This window comes from Thalassophryne amazonica, chromosome 3 (assembly GCF_902500255.1).
Source record: "Thalassophryne amazonica chromosome 3, fThaAma1.1, whole genome shotgun sequence".
Classification (NCBI taxonomy): Eukaryota; Metazoa; Chordata; class Actinopteri; order Batrachoidiformes; family Batrachoididae; genus Thalassophryne; species Thalassophryne amazonica.
The window spans coordinates 91050573-91071864 of NC_047105.1; the positions used below are offsets into that span (position 1 = coordinate 91050573).

Consider the following 21292-nt stretch of genomic DNA (forward strand, 5'->3'; position numbering starts at 1 on the left):
CATGAAACACCTCATGATTGGTAAAACTAAAGCGCTCTCTCAAGATCTTCGCCACCTTGTCGATGCAAAACATAATGATGGCATTGGTTAGAGAAGGATTTCTAAACTTCTGAATGTTCCAGTGAGCACTGTTGGGGCCATAATGCAGAAGTGGAAAGAACATAATTTTACCATAAACAGGCTACGTACAGGTGCTCCTCACAACATTTCTGACAGAGTGAATAGAATTATCAGAAGAGAGCTTGTGGAGAGCTTCAGAAAGACCTGGAATTAGCAGGTATAATGGTTTCAAAGAAACAACAAGTAATGCACTCAACCACCATGGCCTCTCACCATGCAAGACTCCACTGCTGAAGAAGAAGCATGTTGAAGCTCGTTTAAAGTTTGCTGCACGAAATTTAGACAAGCCTGTGACATACTAAGAGAATACAGTCTGGTCTGATGAGACCAAAATTGAACTTGTTGGATGCCATAATACACACCATCTTTGAAGGTCAAATGGCGCTGCACATGACCCCAAAATCGCCATACCAATAGTGAAGTTTGGAGGTGGGAACATGATGGATTGGGGTTTTTTCAGCATATGGCATTGGCAAACGTAATATAATTGAAGGAAGGGTAAATGGAAACATGAATAGAGACATTCTTGATTAAAAATCTGCTGCCATCAACCAGGATTATGAAGATGAAACAGCCAGACAGTGATCCCAAACACACAGCCAAGGAAACTTAATTGGTTTCACAGAATGAAAATAAAGGTGCTTGAACAGCCCAGCCAATCACCTGACTTGAATACATGAGTAAATCTATGGAAAGATTTGGAACAGCTTTAAAGGTAAGTACAACACCAATTCCAATGAAGCTGGGATGTTGTGTGAAATGTAAATAAAAACAGAATACAATGATTTGCAAATCCTCTTCAACCTATAGTCAACTGAAGACACCACAAAGACCAGATATTTAATTTTCAAACTGACCGACTTTTTTGTTTTTGTGCAAATACATTTTGCCCCTTTACTGTCATTGATCACCTCCTGGTGTACAGTCCGGCAAAATATCCATTTAGTTTTTTTGTCAGTATATACATACATTGCCAGAATTTATTCATCCCACTGGATTCCGTTTGCTGCTAAACTTTGCTGGCAGTGGGCCAAGGTTCCCCATGTTCGCAAGATTCATCAGATGCAGCCATTCCAGTGAAATTTTATTTATTTATTTTTGGCCCACGCCAGCATAAGCAGCACAACTCAACTCTGTACACCACGGTGTCTGGTTAGATTATCGGTGCGCGGCATGTCACTTGGAATTTATTTATGATGTGGTTGACTCCAGCACACAGCACAGCTGGGTTAGAGGGTTTTCCGCCCTGTCCGCCCTGCGCTGTGAAACGCTTCTGGGGCTGTGCCGGAGGTGAGATTCGTGTTTAATAATGTTGTCACGGGCTGCTGAAACAGTTCCATGTCATTCCTCCTACAGAGTTAGATGGTGATCAAGTAATAATATGTATCTTACAGTGGTGAGATCCGTTCAGGTGCGAGCCTCTGATGCATGCAATGGCGCATTAATGTGCATGAGACAGTGGTGAGGCGCGCCTGCTCTTGGTGTCACAGATACGATGGGCACAATATTTCACATTATTTATGTCTCCCATGAGAAGGAATGGAAAAGTATCTACTGTAAGGTCTATTATGGATATAACAGCCTGTTCAGATTGGCCACGACATGCGCTGTGCAATGCATTGACCTGCAGTGGCACACTGTGCTTTTGGTTTGATTGGGCACTGTTCACATCCACTACACATGATGAATGTGTGCCACATACATGTTATTACATATCAAAATTTCCTTTATGCTCCCTGGTTGGGGTCCAGTGGAGGTGGACATACGTGGCAAAAGCAGGACATGCTGGCAGGCTTTGCCATGACCGATGCATCTCAGAGCTCAAGCAACCGCGATCAGATCATTTCAAATGCTGTTATGATGCCATCAGAATATGTAGATTGAGATCAGATGGTGCACAAACTGCACATAGACCGCCATCAGATGTGCGTCCCATCTCGATAGCGCCAAGAGTGTTTTCAACTGTGTAACAGACTCAGGACAGCTGAGCAAATGGGACCAACTCTGCAGACTGCTCTGAGACTGCTGAATGTCTGTCTTCAGACCGCACCTCAACACTTCCCGACTGTGTCATTCTGACGCCATTTATGTGACTGGGGTATAAGGCACTCCACTGCACACTGGGAGCAACTGGGGGATTGCCCAAGGGTCCTTAGTGAGATTCCATTTTGGCTGAGGTCTGAATCAAGGAGCCTCTAGTCTCTATTCTAATGCTTAACCACTAGACCATCACCTCCCTCCATAGTAACTGATCCTGAGGTTCACTTACCTCCCTTTCAGAAATGGACTCGGGTTACCCCTCTTTCTCTTAGCGTTGATTAACCTCGCTTTCTGAAACAGAAAACTCAGTTTCCCTCATTTCAGGGTTAACAAACTCAGAGTTCGCACAACCTACTTTCTGAAACAGGCCCCAGATGGGATTAGGTGTAATAAAGCAGAGCAGCTACCTTTATTAGTTTGTGTAGTCTTATTTTTTTTTTTTTCACATTATGGTGCTAATATTTACATTGGTTCACATGTTTGGAAAACAATGGTGCAATTAAAAATATTCACAGACTTGTAAATTTTCTTAAAGCTTTACACCCCCCCAAACCGGATCTATATTAAACAGCATTAGTCACACTTGTGGCTGAGGTGATCGTCCATTTATATTAAAAGCACACTTGAGTGGATGACAACAAAACATCTGGTGCAATACTAAGCAAATCTAGAAAGTATTGTGCTAAATGGCAAATGTTCAAAGTGACACCTTTTGGTAATATGTGTGCACTACACAACAGAAATCAGCCACATGGGGTGTGCAGCCAGTACATTCTGAGTGCCGGTCCCAAGCCCGGATAAATGAGGAGGGTTGCGTCAGGAAGGGCATCCGGCGTAAAACAAGCCAACCCAACTATGCAGACTCAGAATCGAATTCCCATACCGGATCGGTCGCGGCCCGGGTTAACAACGTCCGCCACCGGTGCTATTGCCCAACAGGGTGCCGGTGGAAATTGGGCTACTGCTGGGCGAAGACGATGAAGAAGAGGAGGAAAACGTTACCACGAACAGCGGGAGAAGAAGAAAACTAGAAGGGTGGAAATGAGAGTGGGGACTTTGAATGTTGGTAGTATGACTGGTAAAGGGAGAGAGCTGGCTGATATGATGGAGAGGAGAAAGGTAGACATATTGTGTGTGCAAGAGACCAAGTGGAAGGGAAGTAAGAGCAGGAGCATCGGCGGTGGGTACAAGTTGTTGTACCATGGTGAGGACAGGAAGAGAAATGGTGTTGGGGTCATTTTAAAGGAAGAGTATGTTAAAAGTGTGTTGGAGGTTAAGCGAGTGTCTGACAGGGTGATGAGTGTGAAGTTGGAAATTGAAGGGGTGATGATGAATATCATCAGTGCATATGCCCCACAGGTAGGTTGTGAGATGAAGGAGAAAGAAGATTTCTGGAGTGTGTTAGATGAGGTGGTGGAGAGTGTGCCCAAGCATGAAAGAGTGGTGATAGGAGCAGACTTCAATGGGCATGTTGGTGAAGGGAACAGAGGTGATGAGGAAGTAATGGGTAGATATGGTATCAAGGATAGGAATGGGGAAGGACAGATGGTAGTTGATTTTGCAAAAAGGATGGAAATGGCTGTGGTGAATACCTACTTTAAGAAAAGGGAGGAGCACAGGGTAACATATAAGAGTGGAGAAAGGTGCACACAGGTGGACTACATTCTTTATAGGAGATGCAAGCTAAAAGAAATCACAGACTGTAAGGTGGTAGCAGGAGAGAGTGTCACTAGACAGCATAGGATGGTTGTTTGTAGGATGACTTTAGAGGTAAAGAAGAAGAAGAGAGTGAGAGCTCAACAAAGGATCAGATGGTGGAAGCTGAAGGAGGAAGACTGTTGTGTGAAATTTAGTGAGCAGGTGAGAGAAGCACTGGTTGGAGGGGAAGCAATTTTGGACAACTGGAAAAGTACTGCAGCTGTGGTGAGGGAGACAGCTAGGGCAGTACTGGGTATGACATCTGGACAGTGGAAGGAAGACAAGGAGACTTGGTGGTGGAATGAAGAGGTCCAGGAAAGCATAAGGAGAAAGAGGTTGGCAAAAAAGTTTTGGGATAGTTGGAGAGATGAAGAAAGTAGACAGGAGTACAAGGAGATGCGGCGTAAGGCGAGAAGAGAAGTGGCAAAAGCAAAGGAAAAGGCATATTGCGAGCTGTACAAGAAGTTGAATAGTAAGGAAGGAGAAAAGGACTTGTACCGATTGGCCAGACAAAGGGACAGAGCTGGAAAGGATGTGCAGCAGGTTAGGGTGGTAAAAGATGCACATGGTAATGTGCTGACAAGTGAGGAGTGTGTGCTGAGAAGGTGGAGGGAATATTTTGAAGAGTTGATGAATAAAGAAAATGAGCGAGAGAAAAGGCTGGATGATGTGGTGAGAGTAAATCAGGAAGTAAAAGAGATTAGCAAGGACGAAGTGAGGGCTGCTATGAAGAGGATGAAGAGTGGAAAGGCAGTTGGTCCAGATGACATTCCAATGGAGGCATGGAAATGTCTAGGAGAGATGGCAGTAGAGTTTCTAACCAGATTGTTTAATAAAATCTTGGAAAGTGAGAGGATGCCCGAGGAGTGGAGACGAAGTGTGCTGGTTCCTATTTTCAAGAACAAGGGTGATGTGCAGAGCTGCAGTAACTACAGAGGCATAAAGCTGATCAGCCACAGCATGAAGTTATGGGAAAGAGTAGTAGAAGCTAGGCTTAGAAAACAGGTGAAGATCTGTGAGCAGCAATATGGTTTCATGCCGAGAAAGAGCACTACAGATGCAATGTTTGCTCTGAGAATACTGTTGGAAAAGTACAGAGAAGGACAGAAAGAGTTACATTGTGTGTTTGTGGACTTAGAAAAAGCTTATGATAGGGTGCCAAGAGAAGAGTTGTGGCATTGTATGAGGAAGTCTGGAGTGGCAGAGAAGTACGTTAGGGTAGTGCAGGACATGTACAAGAATAGTGTGACAGCGGTGAGATGCGCAGTCAGAATGACAGACTCATTCAAGGTGGAGGTGGGATTACACCAAGGATCAGCTCTGAGTCCTTTCTTGTTTGCAGTGGTGATAGACAGGTTGACAGATGAGATCAGACAGGAGTCCCCATGGACTATGATGTTTGCAGATGACATTGTGATCTGTAGTGAGAGTAGAGAGCAAGTTGAGTCTAGTCTGGAGAAGTGGAGATATGCTTTGGAGAGAAGGGGAATGAAAGTCAGAAGAAGCAAGACTGAGTACATGTGTGTGAATGAGAGGGAGCCCAGTGGAATAGTGCAGTTACAAGGAGTAGAAGTGGTGAAAGTAGATGAGTTTAAATATTTGGGGTCAACTGTTCAAAGTAATGGAGAGTGTGGTAGAGAGGTGAAGAAGAGAGTGCAGGCAGGGTGGAGTGGGTGGAGAAAGGTGGCAGGAGTGATTTGTGACCGAAGAATATCAGCAAGAGTGAAGGGGAAAGTTTACAAAACAGTAGTGAGACCAGCTATGTTGTATGGTTTAGAGACGGTGGCACTAACAAAAAGACAGGAGGCAGAGCTGGAGGTGGCAGAGCTGAAGATGTTGAGATTCTCTTTGGGAGTGACAAGAATGGACAAGATTAGGAATGAACATATCAGAGGGACAGCTCAGGTGGGAAGATTTGGAGACAATGTCAGAGAGGTGAGATTGAGATGGTTTGGACATGTGCAGAGGAGGGACCCAGGGTATATAGGGAGAAGGATGCTGAGGATGGAGCCACCAGGCAGGAGGAGAAGAGGGAGACCAAAGAGGAGGTTCATGGATGTACTGAGAGAGGACATGCAGGTGGTTGGTGTGACAGAGGAAGATACAGAGGACAGGGTGAGATGGAAACGATTGATCTGCTGTGGCGATCCCTAACGGGAACAACCGAAAGACAAAGAAGAAGTGTGCACTACACAACAGAATATTGTATGTAGCAGTACCTACCCTCAAGAAGACCTTCCTTAGCCCTTAGTCTACGGGCTTCATCAGAGTTTTGATGCAGGAGTCTGCTCTCCAAGACAAAGTGAACAGCCAACTGATCCACAACACCGATAGGCTTGAAGCAACCTTCCTGGGGGAATCAAGGATGTGCAGAATGAGCCAAACAAGAAAATGATCATTAACTACTTGAGACACATGGTAACCTATACTGCTGAAACAGTTTATAATATGACCTCATATGCATGAGGGGGCTCTAATACGACTGACAAATATTTTTCAACAGCATTTACAGTCAGTGGTGTGAGGTTACATTCAATACCTTGAAGCTGTAGCGTACAATATTTTGAGGAGCATGTGGGTTGTTTGCAGTCAGAACCCTTGTGATTTCCTCTTTGAGCTCCTGGTGATATCATCAACAGAGAACAAAGTAATGGAGGTTATACATAACTAAGCAATTTGACAGAGGCATTAAAGAACAAGGATCACAAATTATGCTCAGTACTGCCCAGAGCTATTTCACAAAAGTAGAACTTATACATCCCAGATGAAGGCCAAAGCCAGGCTTGACCTATTATAGGCCATTAAGATTCTCGGATGTGTAGATGTGACTAGGTTAACCCTGTTTAAGTAATTCTGCTAAACGTGCATTCGTGGCTTCTTTAAAAGTCACAGATTTCTCAATTTCACAATAAAAGAGATGCGTGCTCCATACTTTACCCCAGTGGAACAAATATGATAAATGGAGGCTCATGGGGCACTGAAGCCTATAATTACAAAAAAAAGAAAGAAGAAATACTGTGACAGTCATAAAAAAATAAAACATACGTGGCAGACAATAGCGGATGGTAGAGAATGATAAGGCTTATCATTTCAAATTTAATAAATACTGATTTGTCCTGAAACTTGGGTAATGACAGAAAGAATAAAGTCGTAGATACAAGCGACGGAAATGAGATTCCTCCACCAGGTATCTGGGCTTACATTCCTGGACAGGGTGAGAGGTTCGACTATCTGGGAGAGACTCAAAGTAGAGCCCCTGCTTCTTTGTATTAAAAGGAGCCAGTTGAGGTGGCATCTTGTGAGAACGTCCCCGGTCATCTCCTTTCCCTTCCAGCCACGTCCAACTGGGAGGAGGCACTGGGGTAGACCCAGGACATGCTGGAGGTATTATATTTCCCAGCTGGCTTGGGAATGCCTCGGGATCCCTTGGAAAGAGTTACAGGACTTGGCCGAGGATAGGTAAACATGGGATGAGCTGTTTAGTCTGATGCCATCACAACTCTGACCCGGCTAAACGGCAGAAAGTGAATGAATTCTTTTGTGAAACCAAGTTACAGCTAACATCAACCTGGATTACTGAAATATCCCATTTTAATCCCCTATCTGGGTTTTGTGAAATAGTCCACAGGTGATTGCACTGAACTTCACCAAAGGGGATTGCCGTCTTACAGCTTCAGTGAGTTCCACTTGATCTGCAGGCTTAGAAAGTGTTTTTCCTTGACACCATGCATCCTGTACATCAGCTGCAGCCACACCACCTTCATCATCCTGCAACATTACATCAAAAGAGGGTTTGCTTCAAAGATACATGGAACTTTATTGCCACAGTGCCATTATACTCCACAGGTGTAGTTCCACATGGAACACATCAAATTAGGCTTATACTATGAAAAAAGCCGAGTAATAAACATTATCAAGAATTATAAAATGTATATGATTACATTTTTAAAATTTTATTTCCTTCCATCTATAGTTGATTATTTCATAGACATCACCCTTATAAATATCTAATTGATGAAATTATTATAAAGAAAAACAAATTTAACTCAATCTAGTATTGGAATGTGACAATTTTATACAATTCTGTGTTTTAATTTGGTAATTTTAATATATTTGTGTTTTGGTGTGTTCATTTACAATTTGTAGAAAACGTTTTGCCACTAATCAACTAATAATAAAAATGTAAATAATAATGTAAAAAGTAATTTACAGCAATGTGTACTGAGAACGTTCTGCAATGTTCACATAATAAGAATAACATTGTATAACTAAATCCCGTGTGTACTTTTTTCTTTTGTTTCATTCCAGGTGCTTTATCCGGACGTTTTTCAGCCTGAAAACAAACAAGACAACAACAAAAAAGAAAGCTCACTTTATAATGGAAAGACTTTGGTAGCAAGCTAGTGTATACACGATGAGAGCTTACCTTTTTCACGAATGCTGCTGTCTTGGACATTGTTCCAAGTGTGATAAAAGCGAAAAAATGTTTGTGCCGGTGAAGAAGGTATTCGGCACAAGCTTTCGAACCTTTAACCGTGTCGAGACTTGTGTCGGGAACCCACTGATCTCGAACCAGCTTGCTGCTTCGATCGTCCTTGAGGTGCTTATGTTCGGCAGAAAAGAGATATTTCACGGTTACCGTAATTAAACTGCTACATTTTTCTATATTTAGCCGTTATGACACCATTTAAATGACATGTTTTACACTCACTTTTTCATAAAAGGTTTTAAACAATATATTCCAACATTTCTCCCAGTTCAACACGGACTTTAGTTTTCACATGCAATGTTACAGTTTTCAGTTGAATGTCAGGAAAATGTTATAATGGCTAAATAGAAAAAAAACATAACTGCTGTTTGAACATGTATTCTTATAAAAAATAAAATTCACATACTTTCTTTATACAACTGTTTTGGGAAATTAAGTTGTTTTTTTTTTGTCGACTGACATTTAAACATATAGTTCTGACAGATGGACATTTATATTTGCTGTATCAGATTCTGTGGCTTAGGAAGATGTAAACAGAAAAGTACAATTATATGTGATGGGCGAAACTCATCACCAAAGCAAAATTGATTGCATTAAATTACAGAACAGTGTCATCAGAATCTTTTTTTACTGTCTTTATAACGTACGGAGAGGCTTTTAAATAAAATACAAAAAAATATTTTCAAACACATATTTGGCTCATAATAATTATTTACAGTATATTTTAAGCACCAGTAGCACTACCTAGTAGCGCTATCTCTTTTCCCTGCAAAATTAAAATGTTCTTCCTTTTAAGATGATGAGATGATTCTTACACTGAATTTAACACATGAAAAAAAAAATCGGTGGTTACACAACCAGTAGGTGATCTGTGTGTCTGGCACTACCGCTACTTCCCCAGCAGATGTCCATCACAATCATGAACCTTTGAGTTGTGAACCTATTTACGACACAATGGTTCGAAAAAGGTTCACAAGCTTTGCCCAAGCAAGCTCCCGAGTGTGTACATGTTACCATGACAACCTGTTTTATCCTGTCTACAAAACCGCAAGCAGCACAGATGATCATGTAAAAACCACTTAACAGGACAAAACAGGACGAAACACTGCAACGAGTGAGGAAAAAGTGGCACTGTGGCAGCTTATAAACTGTCCTATAGCAAGAGCCCACACAAGCTGTAAAAGACAGTCCGAAATAGTTTTATTCCTTATTAGTACGAAATAATTAGCAAACACAAACTCTCTCCATGAAACAAACTTTCATCGAACTAAGATACATGAAAAAATTTGGACAGAAAAATTAAATATTTCAAAATTTGACAAATATCACAATATAGTAATTTAAATATATATTTATTATAATATGATTAAATTGATAGCATCACGCTAAGGAACATATGGAATTACACATTAGTATTTTTTTTAAAAAGAAGAGCAAGAATATTTTATTGGTAAAATTGAAAATATTCTAAAAATAATAAATTTTATTTATTATGTAATTCGTTATTTTTGTTAAAGTGAAATTATCATTACATTAAACTATTTTGAATTTTTACAAATGTATTTTCTGCAAAGTCTGCAAGCTTATCTTTGTAAAATAACTATAAGGAAATAAAGTAATACGTGTAACCATTATAATCTGAGTAGCGTTGCTTCTGATCTTTATAAACATCACGCTCATATAAAATCAAATCCCTCCATCAATCAATATATTTTATGTAAATTATAATTATAAATTGTTTTCTACGATTTATACACAATTTAATTTACAGATTTTTTTTTCTCGAAGATTTTCAATACTCTCGTACGGGCTTCGCTGTGATTGGACATATTTGTCATGAATATTCAACAAACCCGGAAGTAGGGGGGCACTGCTGTTTTTGCTGTCGAGTCACCTCTGTGGAGGAAAATGAACTGCGATGATAATAACAATAATGCTCAAAAACGACGGTTGCAAACAGTCTAATATTATAAACCCGCATAGTTAGCCAAAAAAGGTTACTGTTTATCTCCGCCGCTGCATCGTTTGGAGAACACTGCCGAAATGATGGAAGAAATCGACAGGTTCCAAGTGCCTCCGGTGAACGGAGAGACACAGCCTCTGGTAAGACGAGAGAGAAAACACAAAACATGGTTTGTGCTCATTGTTTTGTGGGAAGATAGCTGAAATTCTTGTGGTTAATACGACAGCTGTACACAGTCTGCAGCGCAAAAAAAACTGAATAATTGCTTGGATGTTAAATTGACTTGGATGTTTGGGCGATTGCATCAACATCTGCAGACACAATGGTAGCGGCTACACCTAAAATAGAACGGCGCTGCGTTACACTTTTAACTACGCACTCGCCTTCAATTGTGATTGTTTTATTTTTTAACTATCCATCTCAATGTGCACGTTTACATCAGACGCTGCTGCCATAACGCACAGTTTTTTTGTTTTTTTTTTAAACGTGTCGTCATTTGGTGACGTGTTTTCTGGGTTGGGGCTTGGCTGTATCAGCTGCGCACAGTGTCCAAAGGTGCACACTGCGACGCTGACAGTATTACCCCAATCCATAATTTTTGGTGACAAGTTTCAATTTAAATTCATTTTTAAGTTAAAATTAATATAATTACGTTTTTTTTTTATTTAAATTTAATATTTACAAAGAAAAGTTCTCAACCCCACGGAGGTTGGCTATGGGCTTTGTTCTTTTTTAACATTTTTCTTCATGACGGTCAATAGTGGCTTGCCCCAATATTTGGCCATGATGTTATCCACTTTATTCTCAAGTTTATGTTACTGCAAATAAAGAAATACTAAAGGATTATTAACCGACTGTGAGACCGACTGTACAGCTCGAGCAAGTGAGGTGAATAATTAATTACGTGGCTAATATATATATATACGTATATATATATATATATATAAACACTCAGGGTGTAACGATACACAAAAGTCATGGTTCGGTACGTACTTCGGTTATGAAGTCACGGTTCAGTTCATTTTCGGTACACTATGGGAACAAAATGCAAAACCTAAATTTGCTTGTTTAAACCAACAATTTATTGTAACATTATACAAACAGGAAAATAAAATAATTGCAAAGTGCTGCCTGGTAATAAGTTAAAGTGTTCTCAAATAAATGACAAATGTATGAAATATTGTAAAAAATACATTCCTAGTAAACAGCTTTTAACAAAACCTTTCCACAAGTAAAACGCAGCACAACAGTTCCAGCATGAAGCCCTGTTCAATTTTATTCAACCTTCATATTTTTTGCCAGAAATAAAAAAAAAACTTGTCCAAAACTGTCACACGCTATAAGGAATTTTTTTTTAAAGAGAATTAATGTTAAAGAATCCCTTTACTTTTGTACAGTTTATTTTATTATCTGTCTTTTTCTATTTGTTTCTATTTTCTTTCTAATCTTGTTCGTTTAATGTTTGTTAATATATCTTTTTAAATAAAGTTTTGAAAACAAAAACATTGTGGGAGAGGCAAAAAGGTGAGTAAAACCACCTTTAAAATATTTAGAACCACAAATAAACTTGATTCTTGGTTTGTTTATTTATTCTGCCATTAAAATTGGCCATCATTTATTAAAATAAAATAACTTCTCAAGGCCTAGGATTATTGGGATTTATTTAATCACAGAGTAGAAAACGAGGTCAGTATGCTGAGCGAGTCCGAGTGAGGAGGATTGTAGATATCCCTCCGCTCAGTGCTTTATGGCTGCTGCAGGTAGCAGAGGAGGGGGAGACCCGCTGCCGCTGGGTGACAACAGAGACTTTCAATCACCAAACTTCTGAAAAGTCTCTGGTAACGCCAGAAAAAGTAGCTAGATTTGTTGCTCGTCATTTTTGAGAAAATAAGTCAAGAGGGTTTGGAAAGTGACCAGATTTAGCGCGAAAGTCTCTTAAGTTGGCACCACTGAATGTAAACACACACAACACGAACTCACTTGGTGCACACCCCTGTACCAACCCGATGTCCCGTACCGAACGGTTCAGTACAAATACATGTACTGTTACACCCTTAATAAACACGCAAACTTACAGTATCGCCCAAATATGAAAGCTGCTGACGGCTTGTAGTCTGACTTGTTCGCGTCACCTCCATGAAGAATTTGCTAACAGATAGTCCAGTCGTTAGCTGGTAAGCTTTCAATCTGTGTATTTTTTCAGATACTGTTTAGATATTTATTAAGTACGTTCATGTCCGACATGCTTTTTCTAATCGCGTTTTTAGCTTCTGGTTTGTAAAGAAAACATGCGTTTCAGAATGATTGTCATGGAAACCAGTCCAATATGGGAAAATATCTGACTGGTAATCACCCAATCAGAGCGCGCGTAGCGTCGCAGCCATATATTAAAATGTTTTGTCTGCCTCCTTTCACTATTTACTTCACCCTCTTCAATTCTGGCATTCATCAGGAATGTATTTTAGCACCGAATCTGTTCAGCACTTGCTATATAGACTGGGTATTAACTGGAGTATTGGCAGCTGGTGGCTTACATGCATTTGATGGAAAGGTTTACTGACCTTGACTTTGCAGACAATGCTGTGATCTTTGCAGAACCGGTTGCATGATTGGAGTACTTGAGAAACTGAAAGTGGAGGAGTTTAAGTATCTTGGGGTATTGTTCACGAGTGAGGGACAGATGGAGCGTGAGATCGATAGACGGATCAGTGCAGCATCTGCAGTGATGCGGTCGCTGTGTCTGACCGTTGTGGTGAAGAGAGAGCTGAGTAGGGGGGCAAAGCTCTTGATTTACCGATCGATCTATGTTCCGATCCTCACCTATGGTCATGAGATTTGGCTCATGACCGAAAGAACGAGATCGCGAGTACAAGCGGCCGAGATGAGTTTCCTCCGCAGGGTGGCTAGGCGCGCCCTTAGAGATAGGGTGAGGAGCTCGGTCACTCGGGAGGAGCTCGGAGTCGAGCCGCTGCTCCTCCACATTGAAAGGAGTCAGTTGAGATGGCTCGGGCATCTTTACCGGATGCCCCTGGATGCCTCGCTGGAGAGGTGTTCCGGGCACGTCCCATTGGGAGGAGGCCCCGGGGAAGACCCAGGACACACTGGAGGGACTACATCTCTCGGCTGGCTTGGGAACGCTTTGGGGTTCCCCCAGAGGAGCTGGGGGAAGTGTGTGTGGATCGGGAGGTCTGGGCGGCTTTGCTTGAGCTGCTGCCCCCGCGACCCGACTCCGGATAAAGCGGAAGAAAACCTCCGTTTTGGTCTCACAGGACGGCTTTGAGATGGCGTTCAGACAGCTGTCGGTGGTTTTTCCATCGAGTGATTATCCGAGAAATTGTGGATGTGCCTGGACATGCCAGAACATGTCCCGTGAGGCTTCATCACGCCGCTGCTTTGCGCCATGCGGCACCGCCGCAATGCGCGGAATTCCTCCGCACGTCTGTCTCAATGTGCTGAAAAAGTGCTGATGTCCATGTCTTTTCACAATTCCTGTGCTAGTCAGATGACGTCCCAGATAAAACACAGCGTCCAGTTTGGAAATGAACGGCACATTCCACTGTTACAGGAGTTTTTGTCATGGAAAGAGGAGCGGAGGCTTCGCGCGTCGTGGCGGTGCCGCATGGCGCAAAGCAACGCCGTGGTGAAGCCTCACAGGACATGTTCTGGCATGTCCAGGCACTTCCACAATTTCTCGGATAATCACTCGATGGAAAAACCACCGACAGCTGTCTGAACGCCATCTCAAAGCCGTCTTGTGAGACCAAAACGGAGGTGGTTTTGTCTCGCTCCAGTAGCGAATCCATTGTGATGCGCGAAGCCACCGCTCAGCTTTCCATGACAAAATCCCTTGTTAAAAGTGAAATCTGCCAGAAAATGGTTGATGTCCAGCTCTTGTGATAACCAGAGAAATGGCACACGATGATCACGGATCCAGACAGCCATCCATTTAGAAATGAAATGGTTGTTCAGCCTGTCGATGGCATCTTCGGAGCACGGCGCGCCCCACAGCCGCAGGGGGTCGTCCTTAAAGGTGATAGAGAGAGGTTGAATGGGGCATTAATCCTTGTTCTGTGATGTGATATGTAGCCCAAAAAAAATTGGTTGGGTCTGTAATGGCTCAGAACCTTCCTAAAAGGCTCTCTGAAACAGCTATGTTACTATGCTGGGTTTAGAATGCCTCGTTTGCCTTTAATGGCGTCGTTTTATAGCTTATTTGGCAACCTCATTATGAAATGCAAATAGGTAGCGCTGATCGGTTGCCGTTGTTTGATTGGCTGCCCTTGCTTTCACTGAAAAGAAAGCATTATTTATTTATTTTCATTGCTTTTATATTTTCTGTTGTGTTTCTATTCAGGTTTTTTTTTTTGCCTCTTTCTCTAAAATTGTATATAATAATCATTAGATTATTAATATATAAACAAAAATAAATTTAAGAAATATTACAATTTGAAAACAAATGCACCGAATGTGATGACAGCTGCAATGCTAACTTTTAACATTGAAAATGCCATAGACATGCTAACACGTTAGCATCGCTCCCGTTTTTAAGTTATAAAATACATCTATCAACTATTACAGAAGAACATAACAGGTCGGTTTAACATAGAAAAGGTAAATAATACTCAGACGTATGCTCTTTAGGGTTTTAGCCGGAGAAAATTAAGCAAAAGAAAGAAAGAATAATCGAAGCATTGCTTCAATCTGCGAAGCACTGCTTCGATTGGTTCAAGGTTCAAAGCAAAGCCGCGCTGCAGAAAAGTTGTTTACGGACCCGCTGCAGGGTCTGTAATCAATACAGAAATGATCATTTTCCTGACAAACACCCCCCAAAACAGCGGCCACTCTGAAGGACCGATAACATAATTGTTAAGCACAAAGCTTATTGATGTTGGTGGATCGAGTCATTTCTTAACGATACCCAAAAGGAACCGGTTCTCGATACACATCCCTAGCTGCCAAGGGGTTAGCTCATTCCCTTTAGCGGAACAAACCAGAGCTAACGTGCAATTCTTACAACAGGAATATGGCGCAGCACAAATTTAAAACAAAAGAAAATGTGATACTCACAGGCTGTACTGATTGCTGGGGTTGATTTTGTCGCAGAGTTGGAACTGACCCTCTACTGAGTATTAAATGCCGACTGAAGCCAGCTCAAAATCGTGCAAGGTTTGTGAAACAGTCCTCCGTGAAATGCGCAGAGCAAAGAAATAGTCGGCGGTTGTATGTACTGGGGATGCGGTTAAAAATGAATAAAAGCCAGTGATCACGTACATTGCCTTCCGTGGGAAGATCGTAGTCCGCTAAAATAGCCTGGGAAAGCACACCTGTAGCTCGCCATTGCTTCTCTTTGAGTGTTACGAATGGGTGGGCACAACCTTATGAATAATTAATTTCGAAGGGGCATGTGTGAAAGGGTGTGGGTGTGTGTGTGTGTGTGTGTGTGGGGGGGGGGGGGGGGGCTATTGGTGAAAAAGTGACGTAAGTTTTCTCTCAAAAACGGATTGGCCTGTTTTCTAGGGGCAATTCAAAAAAGGAGAAATACTTGAAACAGAGGTTCTGAAACTTGCTGGCACTTCGTGTGTATTCCCCACAGCGGGGAGACTCTGAACTAACACCAAAAACATGAAAAAGATGATTTTGATTCTCTATCCCCTTTAAAGCGACAGTAACACTCCTTATTCTCTACCAAGCCCGTAACATTTTCACCGAAAGCCAGATACATTTTTCTAATGGTTTCCAGCTGCCAGTCTCTAACAGTTTCTGAAAAAATTCTGATGGGAAAAAAAGCCCAAATCATTCCATTTCCTGGCAATGAAAATCCGACGAGGGGGCTGGACCACTCCTCACTCAAAGCCTGCTCACAGGCGAATGATGCAACCGACAGGCGTGGAAAAACTCACGCATGCGCACAAGGGTTCAAGCTTGTCTGACGCAATCACACGTGATTCAAATCCATATGGTTTTTGAAAAAAATAATAAGGTCGGATACTTTTCTAATAGACCTCGTACAGCCTATGGTCTATCCATGAGATTTGTAGGCACAACAAATCCTAAACCTGTAGGTGTATTTCAGTTAAACTTGACACAATGGTAGCACACCCTATGAAGAAGGGTATGAAACAAAATAATTCCGGTCCAGTATGAAACAAAATAATTCTGGTCCAGAGTCTCGAAGTGGAAATAATTGGATTTCTTTTTAATAAAAGTATTTGTCAGTTGCATGTATTAACAGCCCTGTTGGCCTCTTCAATACAGAGGTTGACCAGTTTCTTAATTCAGGTTTATCAGAAAGATTTACCACAGATTATATGATAAATGCAAGCAACTTGTATGGTAGTGCCGAGGATATGATAATGTGAGCTTCTTCACACATCTCTAGCTCTGTCTTGTCACCTCATGTCAGTAGCCTCTCTGAGTCAAACAACAGTTTTTATTTTGTGTAAGTCTGCCTTGATCAGATTTACTGTGGTACACCTTTGTGCATTTTAATGCTAATTGAGACTGTTGGTCTCAAACTGCATGAGTCAACGTGGCACCCATTTCTCTGATGGAAATGAATTTAACATGATGAAAGCAGCTTTGTAGCTAAATGTAATTATCACGGAAACATGTTTAAATCTTGATATTGTAAATACAAATGTTTATCACAAAGCAAATCTTTGAATAATTCATGCTTTCCAGATAAATTCTCTTGGGAAAGCGTTCCTCTATTTAGCAGTAAGACCCCTTTTGTTCTGAGCCATGGAATAACGTAAATCCAATTATGACAGATTACCTTGCTGCCCACTGAGATTGTAACTGAGCCCAGTTGCTATTGTCAGGCACAAGGATAGCACAGCACACAGTCTTATTGATGGTCACATGATTTGTCAGTCTACATTGCTATTGGCCAGTAAATTGGTGTATGCACTGTGTCATCAACATTATGGCGAGTCATTATCAGAGATGGTAAGGGAGTCAATAACTGCAGAACAAAGTGATATAAGTGATGCCACACTTGTAATGTTATTTGTGTGTGTTTATGCCGATGGTCAGAGAGGGTGACCACATGTTAGCCTAGCCTTCATAGGTAAAAAACAAAAAATTATTGTACCACAACAGAATGTCAGAGGTCAGACTTGAATCATTTGTTAAAGGAGACCTGCATTGAAATAAATGTGGTCAGATTTCAGAAAAGAAATAGCTGATATGTATTTATAAGACCCTTGTGAATGCAGTAATGTAAATCTGTATGCCCAAATTTGTAATCCAGTGGAGAAATATTCGTTTAAAAATGACAAATTTGCAGCTAACATTTAGCCCTCTGTGAAAACAGTTTGTACATCCGGATCATTTCCATGACGTCGGTGACAAGACGACGCGTTCCTGCCTTCAGTTCGATCCCGCATTAAAATTGATTTTATCTCTTAGTAATGTTACTGTTATACACATCCTGGTTTCAACATCCAAAAGTAAGCTGCAATGAATGTGAGATACAGCTCTGCTTGCTCAGATCCGGGGATCAGATCAGCGGAGGCATCGACAGCGGGCGACATTATTCCCCGACGCCTCGCTCTCACTGCCCCCGATATGCTTACCGAGTGCATGCGCTCGTTAAATTCCGCCGCGTCACTCACACCCCCGTGTCTGCTGTGCAGCCAGCACCACCTCTCTGTCTACTGAATGGAGTTGCGGCCAACTTGGCACAAGTCCAGAGACTACGCTCGCCGTTTTAATGCAATGCGCGCAGTGACACCTGTTGCTCGCAAGGACAGACTTCTTGCTGCAAAATCCGCAGCGCCGCACGTCTCGGTAATTAGAGCCGCAGAGCTCCGTGGCCGCTGAGAGAGGTTTATATATTTTTAATGACTTGAATTCTTTGCGGGTCTCGCCTCCGTAGCCCGTGACGGTACACCACTCAATCAAACGGGCGTATGAAAAAGTCCACAAAAATAATTTTCAAGCACAAATAAAAGAAATGTGTACTCACCAAGCGTACCGCAAGACAATATGAAGTTTTAAAAAGTAGATCCTTCCGTATAAGACAAGTAAAAGGTGCAGATGCAAACTGACGTAAATCCACAAATTACAGTTGGCGCGCGCAATGCATGCTGGGAGAGGGTCTTGTCCCTGACGTCTCTGCAGCGTCCATGATGAGAGGGACAATTTGCGGAGGGCTAAATGTTAGCTGTAAATTTGTCATTTTCAGATGAAGATTTCTTCATTGAATGACAGATCTGGGCTTGCAGATTTACTTTACTGCATTCAGAAGGATCTTATGTGTAAATATGTCATTTTTTGGTCCAAAGATCTGACTGCATTTATTTCAATGCAGGTCTATTTTAATGAACATCAGCAGATAGCCCCATGGCTCTTAAGGGATTTAGAAGGGTTCAGCGGATTTTGTTAAATGGCAGCATTTGCTGTCAGATTCATAAGTAATTGGACAGTTTTTCCTGTTCATACCACCACAGTGGAGTTGAAATAAAGCAATTGTGAAGATGTGTTTTCAGTGTAGGCTTTTAGCTTTAATTAAAAGAATTTAACAAAAATATCACATTTCGGTCAGCATCAAGGTGCTTCTGGTGGACCATGAGGCACCTCAGGAAAGGAAAATGGGGAACCATCCAAGCTGTCTACAGTAAGGATGGGACTCTGTTGACCTCAAATGAGGATGTAATCCACTGCTGGAAGGAACACTTTGAGGAACTCCTACATCAGACTGGAGCGCCCTCTATAGTAGGGGCAGAGCTGGAAGCTGATGGAGGATTATTATCATTTTCTGTGGTGGAAGTCAGTGGTCAAACAACTCTGCAGTGGCAAGGCCCTGGGGGTTGATGAGATCCGTCCAGAAATGCTGAAGGCTCTGGGTGTGGAGGGACGGTCTTGGATGAGACGTCTCTGCGACATTGCATTGAGGTGTGGGACAGTGCCTAAGGAATGGGAAACTGGGGTGGTGGTCCCCATATTTAGATGACACGAAATATTATTACGTCATGTCGGCCCTCAGCTACACGGAAACAAACAAGGCTGATTGCACTCCTGCTAATGCCCCTTTCACACTGGCTTATTCGTAGAGCTGCTTATTGTGGTGTATCGTCTGTGCCGAGTTGAGCAGCTCTACACCCACTTTTAGCAGTTCTACATCGAGTTTTTGCTCCCTACGCAGCAGTATGTTGAGGGCTGTGCCCGTAGGATGGAAGAAATTAAACATGTTTAATTTTCTTTGGCATAGAGCACTGGACACATAAAATACGCTGTTTTAAGCAGGTCTGTGCAGCACGGCGTTACTGCATGCAAGTCTGTGCAACACGGCGCTCCTGTACACATCCAAAAACTGAGTGCGTGCATCCAGAGGAATCAGCTGGAGAACAGGATCACACAACCCACAGCGCCTCTGTGTGCTCAGAACAGCTGATGTAACAGATGGACATGTGTGCTCAGAACAGGGAATCGAACCTCAACTCATAAATCCAGAAACACAACAGAAACAGCAGGTCGGTCGCGCTCTCTCTCTCAGCAAACCTGAATAACAGGGCTGTGAAAACTCTGCGGATCCGCGGGATTCCGCGGATTTCATCATCGTTTTTAAAATGCTTATCGCAAAGCGTTCTTTTTTTTACGACATCATGCAAGTTGTATAAGTCTGCGGTCACTGATCTGTGTGTTCAGATACAAATCAGTTTCCTCGGATCCGCGGAGTTTCGAGGTGAATAAATGCCACTCAAAGCCTGGCTGTTGCGACAGTTGTCATAAATCGGGGCTGGTTGGTTGCTGCAGTGACACTGTGTGGCTCCTGTGCGAAGCTTAGCTAAACGTAGCATGTGGATATCGCAAACTTTTAGAACTTTCAAGTTTTTAAAAGAAGAATTTTGCAGCATGTCTGTGTCACGGAGCGACATCAGACAGAGCGAAGATGGCGAGAAAGACGGTTTTAAAAAGTGTGATAAGGACAAGAATCTATGGAATGGTTGCTGGCTTCATGAACACACCTGAAAGATGAACGGGAAAAGCGTAAGAATTTTTTTCTCTCTGGAAAATAAACGTGCTGTTCAAACAGAATTTCAGAAAAAAATTGTGCCTTTTTTTCTTTCATTAATCTAGACTTTCTTTCATTGAAAAAAAAGACATTATGGCTTTGAATGAATTTAGGCTACATGAATTTACATGAATTTACACATGGCGACTGAGCTGGGGAGCAATAAGCAGTGCGACCCCAATTCTCCGCCTCTCCCCGTGGGCAACACCAGAAAAATGAAGCGTCCAGCCCCTCTCCAGGAGTTGGGTACCAGAGCCCAAGCTGTGAGTAGAGGTGAGCCCGACTATCTCTAGTCGGTATCTCTCAACCTCCCGCACAAGCTCAGGCTCCTTCCCCCCCAGCGAGGTGACATTCCACGTCCCAACAGCCACGGGCTGTGAGCATGGACCGGGCCGCCGGGCCACCCGCCCTCGACCGCCACCCAATCCTCTCTGCACCCGACCCCCATGGCCCCCTCTGCAGGTGGTAAACCCGCAGGGGGTGGTGAACCCACAGGAGACAGGTCACAAGGTCTTTGGTGCCTGTCGCGGCGGCAATCCCCGAACCCGGTGGTGGACGCCAGAAGTAAGGGATGCCGTCAAGCTGAAGGAGGAGTCCTACTTATCTTTGTTGGTAGGTGGGACCCCAGAGGCAGCTGACAGGTACCGGCAGGCCAAGCGTGCTGCAGCCCGTGCGGTCGCAGAGGCAAAAACTCGGGTCTGGGAGGAGTTGCGGGGAAGCCATGGAGGAGGACTATTGGTCGGCCTCGAAGAGATTCTGGTAAACCGTCCGGCGCCTCAGAAGGCGGAAGCAGCTCTCCACCAGCACTGTTTACGGTGCGGGTGGGGAGCTGTTGACCCTGACTGGGGATGTTGTCAGGCGGTGGAAGGAATACTTTGAGGATCTCCTCAATCCCATCGTCACGTCTTCTGAAGAGGAAGCAGAGACTGGGGACTCAGAGGCGGACTCATCCATTACCCAGGCC

General features: G+C 42.7%; 2 protein-coding genes across 3 annotated transcripts in view; one reads left to right on the forward strand and one right to left on the reverse strand.

Moving 5' to 3' along the window:
- Positions 1–8340, reverse strand: part of dnai1.2 (dynein, axonemal, intermediate chain 1, paralog 2) — a 99054-nt gene extending 90714 nt beyond the window's left edge. The window contains exons 1-5 of one of the 2 annotated variants that reach the window (XM_034167086.1): positions 8285–8340; positions 8144–8191; positions 7528–7626; positions 6398–6478; positions 6094–6208 (exon numbers count right to left, since the gene is read on the reverse strand). In XM_034167086.1, the coding sequence (XP_034022977.1) occupies positions 6094–6208; positions 6398–6478; positions 7528–7626; positions 8144–8191; positions 8285–8314 (373 nt within the window). In that variant the 5' untranslated portion in view covers positions 8315–8340. Of the gene's footprint in view, positions 1–6081; positions 6209–6397; positions 6479–7527; positions 7627–8143; positions 8192–8284 lie in introns of both variants that reach the window. The other variant, XM_034167085.1, reaches the window with a different exon arrangement.
- A 1860-nt stretch (positions 8341–10200) lies between these two features.
- Positions 10201–21292, forward strand: part of fam219aa (family with sequence similarity 219 member Aa) — a 66916-nt gene continuing 55824 nt past the window's right edge. Inside the window, exon 1 of the mRNA XM_034167087.1 lies at positions 10201–10450. Coding sequence (XP_034022978.1) covers positions 10391–10450 — 60 coding nt within the window. The 5' untranslated portion in view covers positions 10201–10390. The remainder of the gene's footprint in view (positions 10451–21292) is intronic.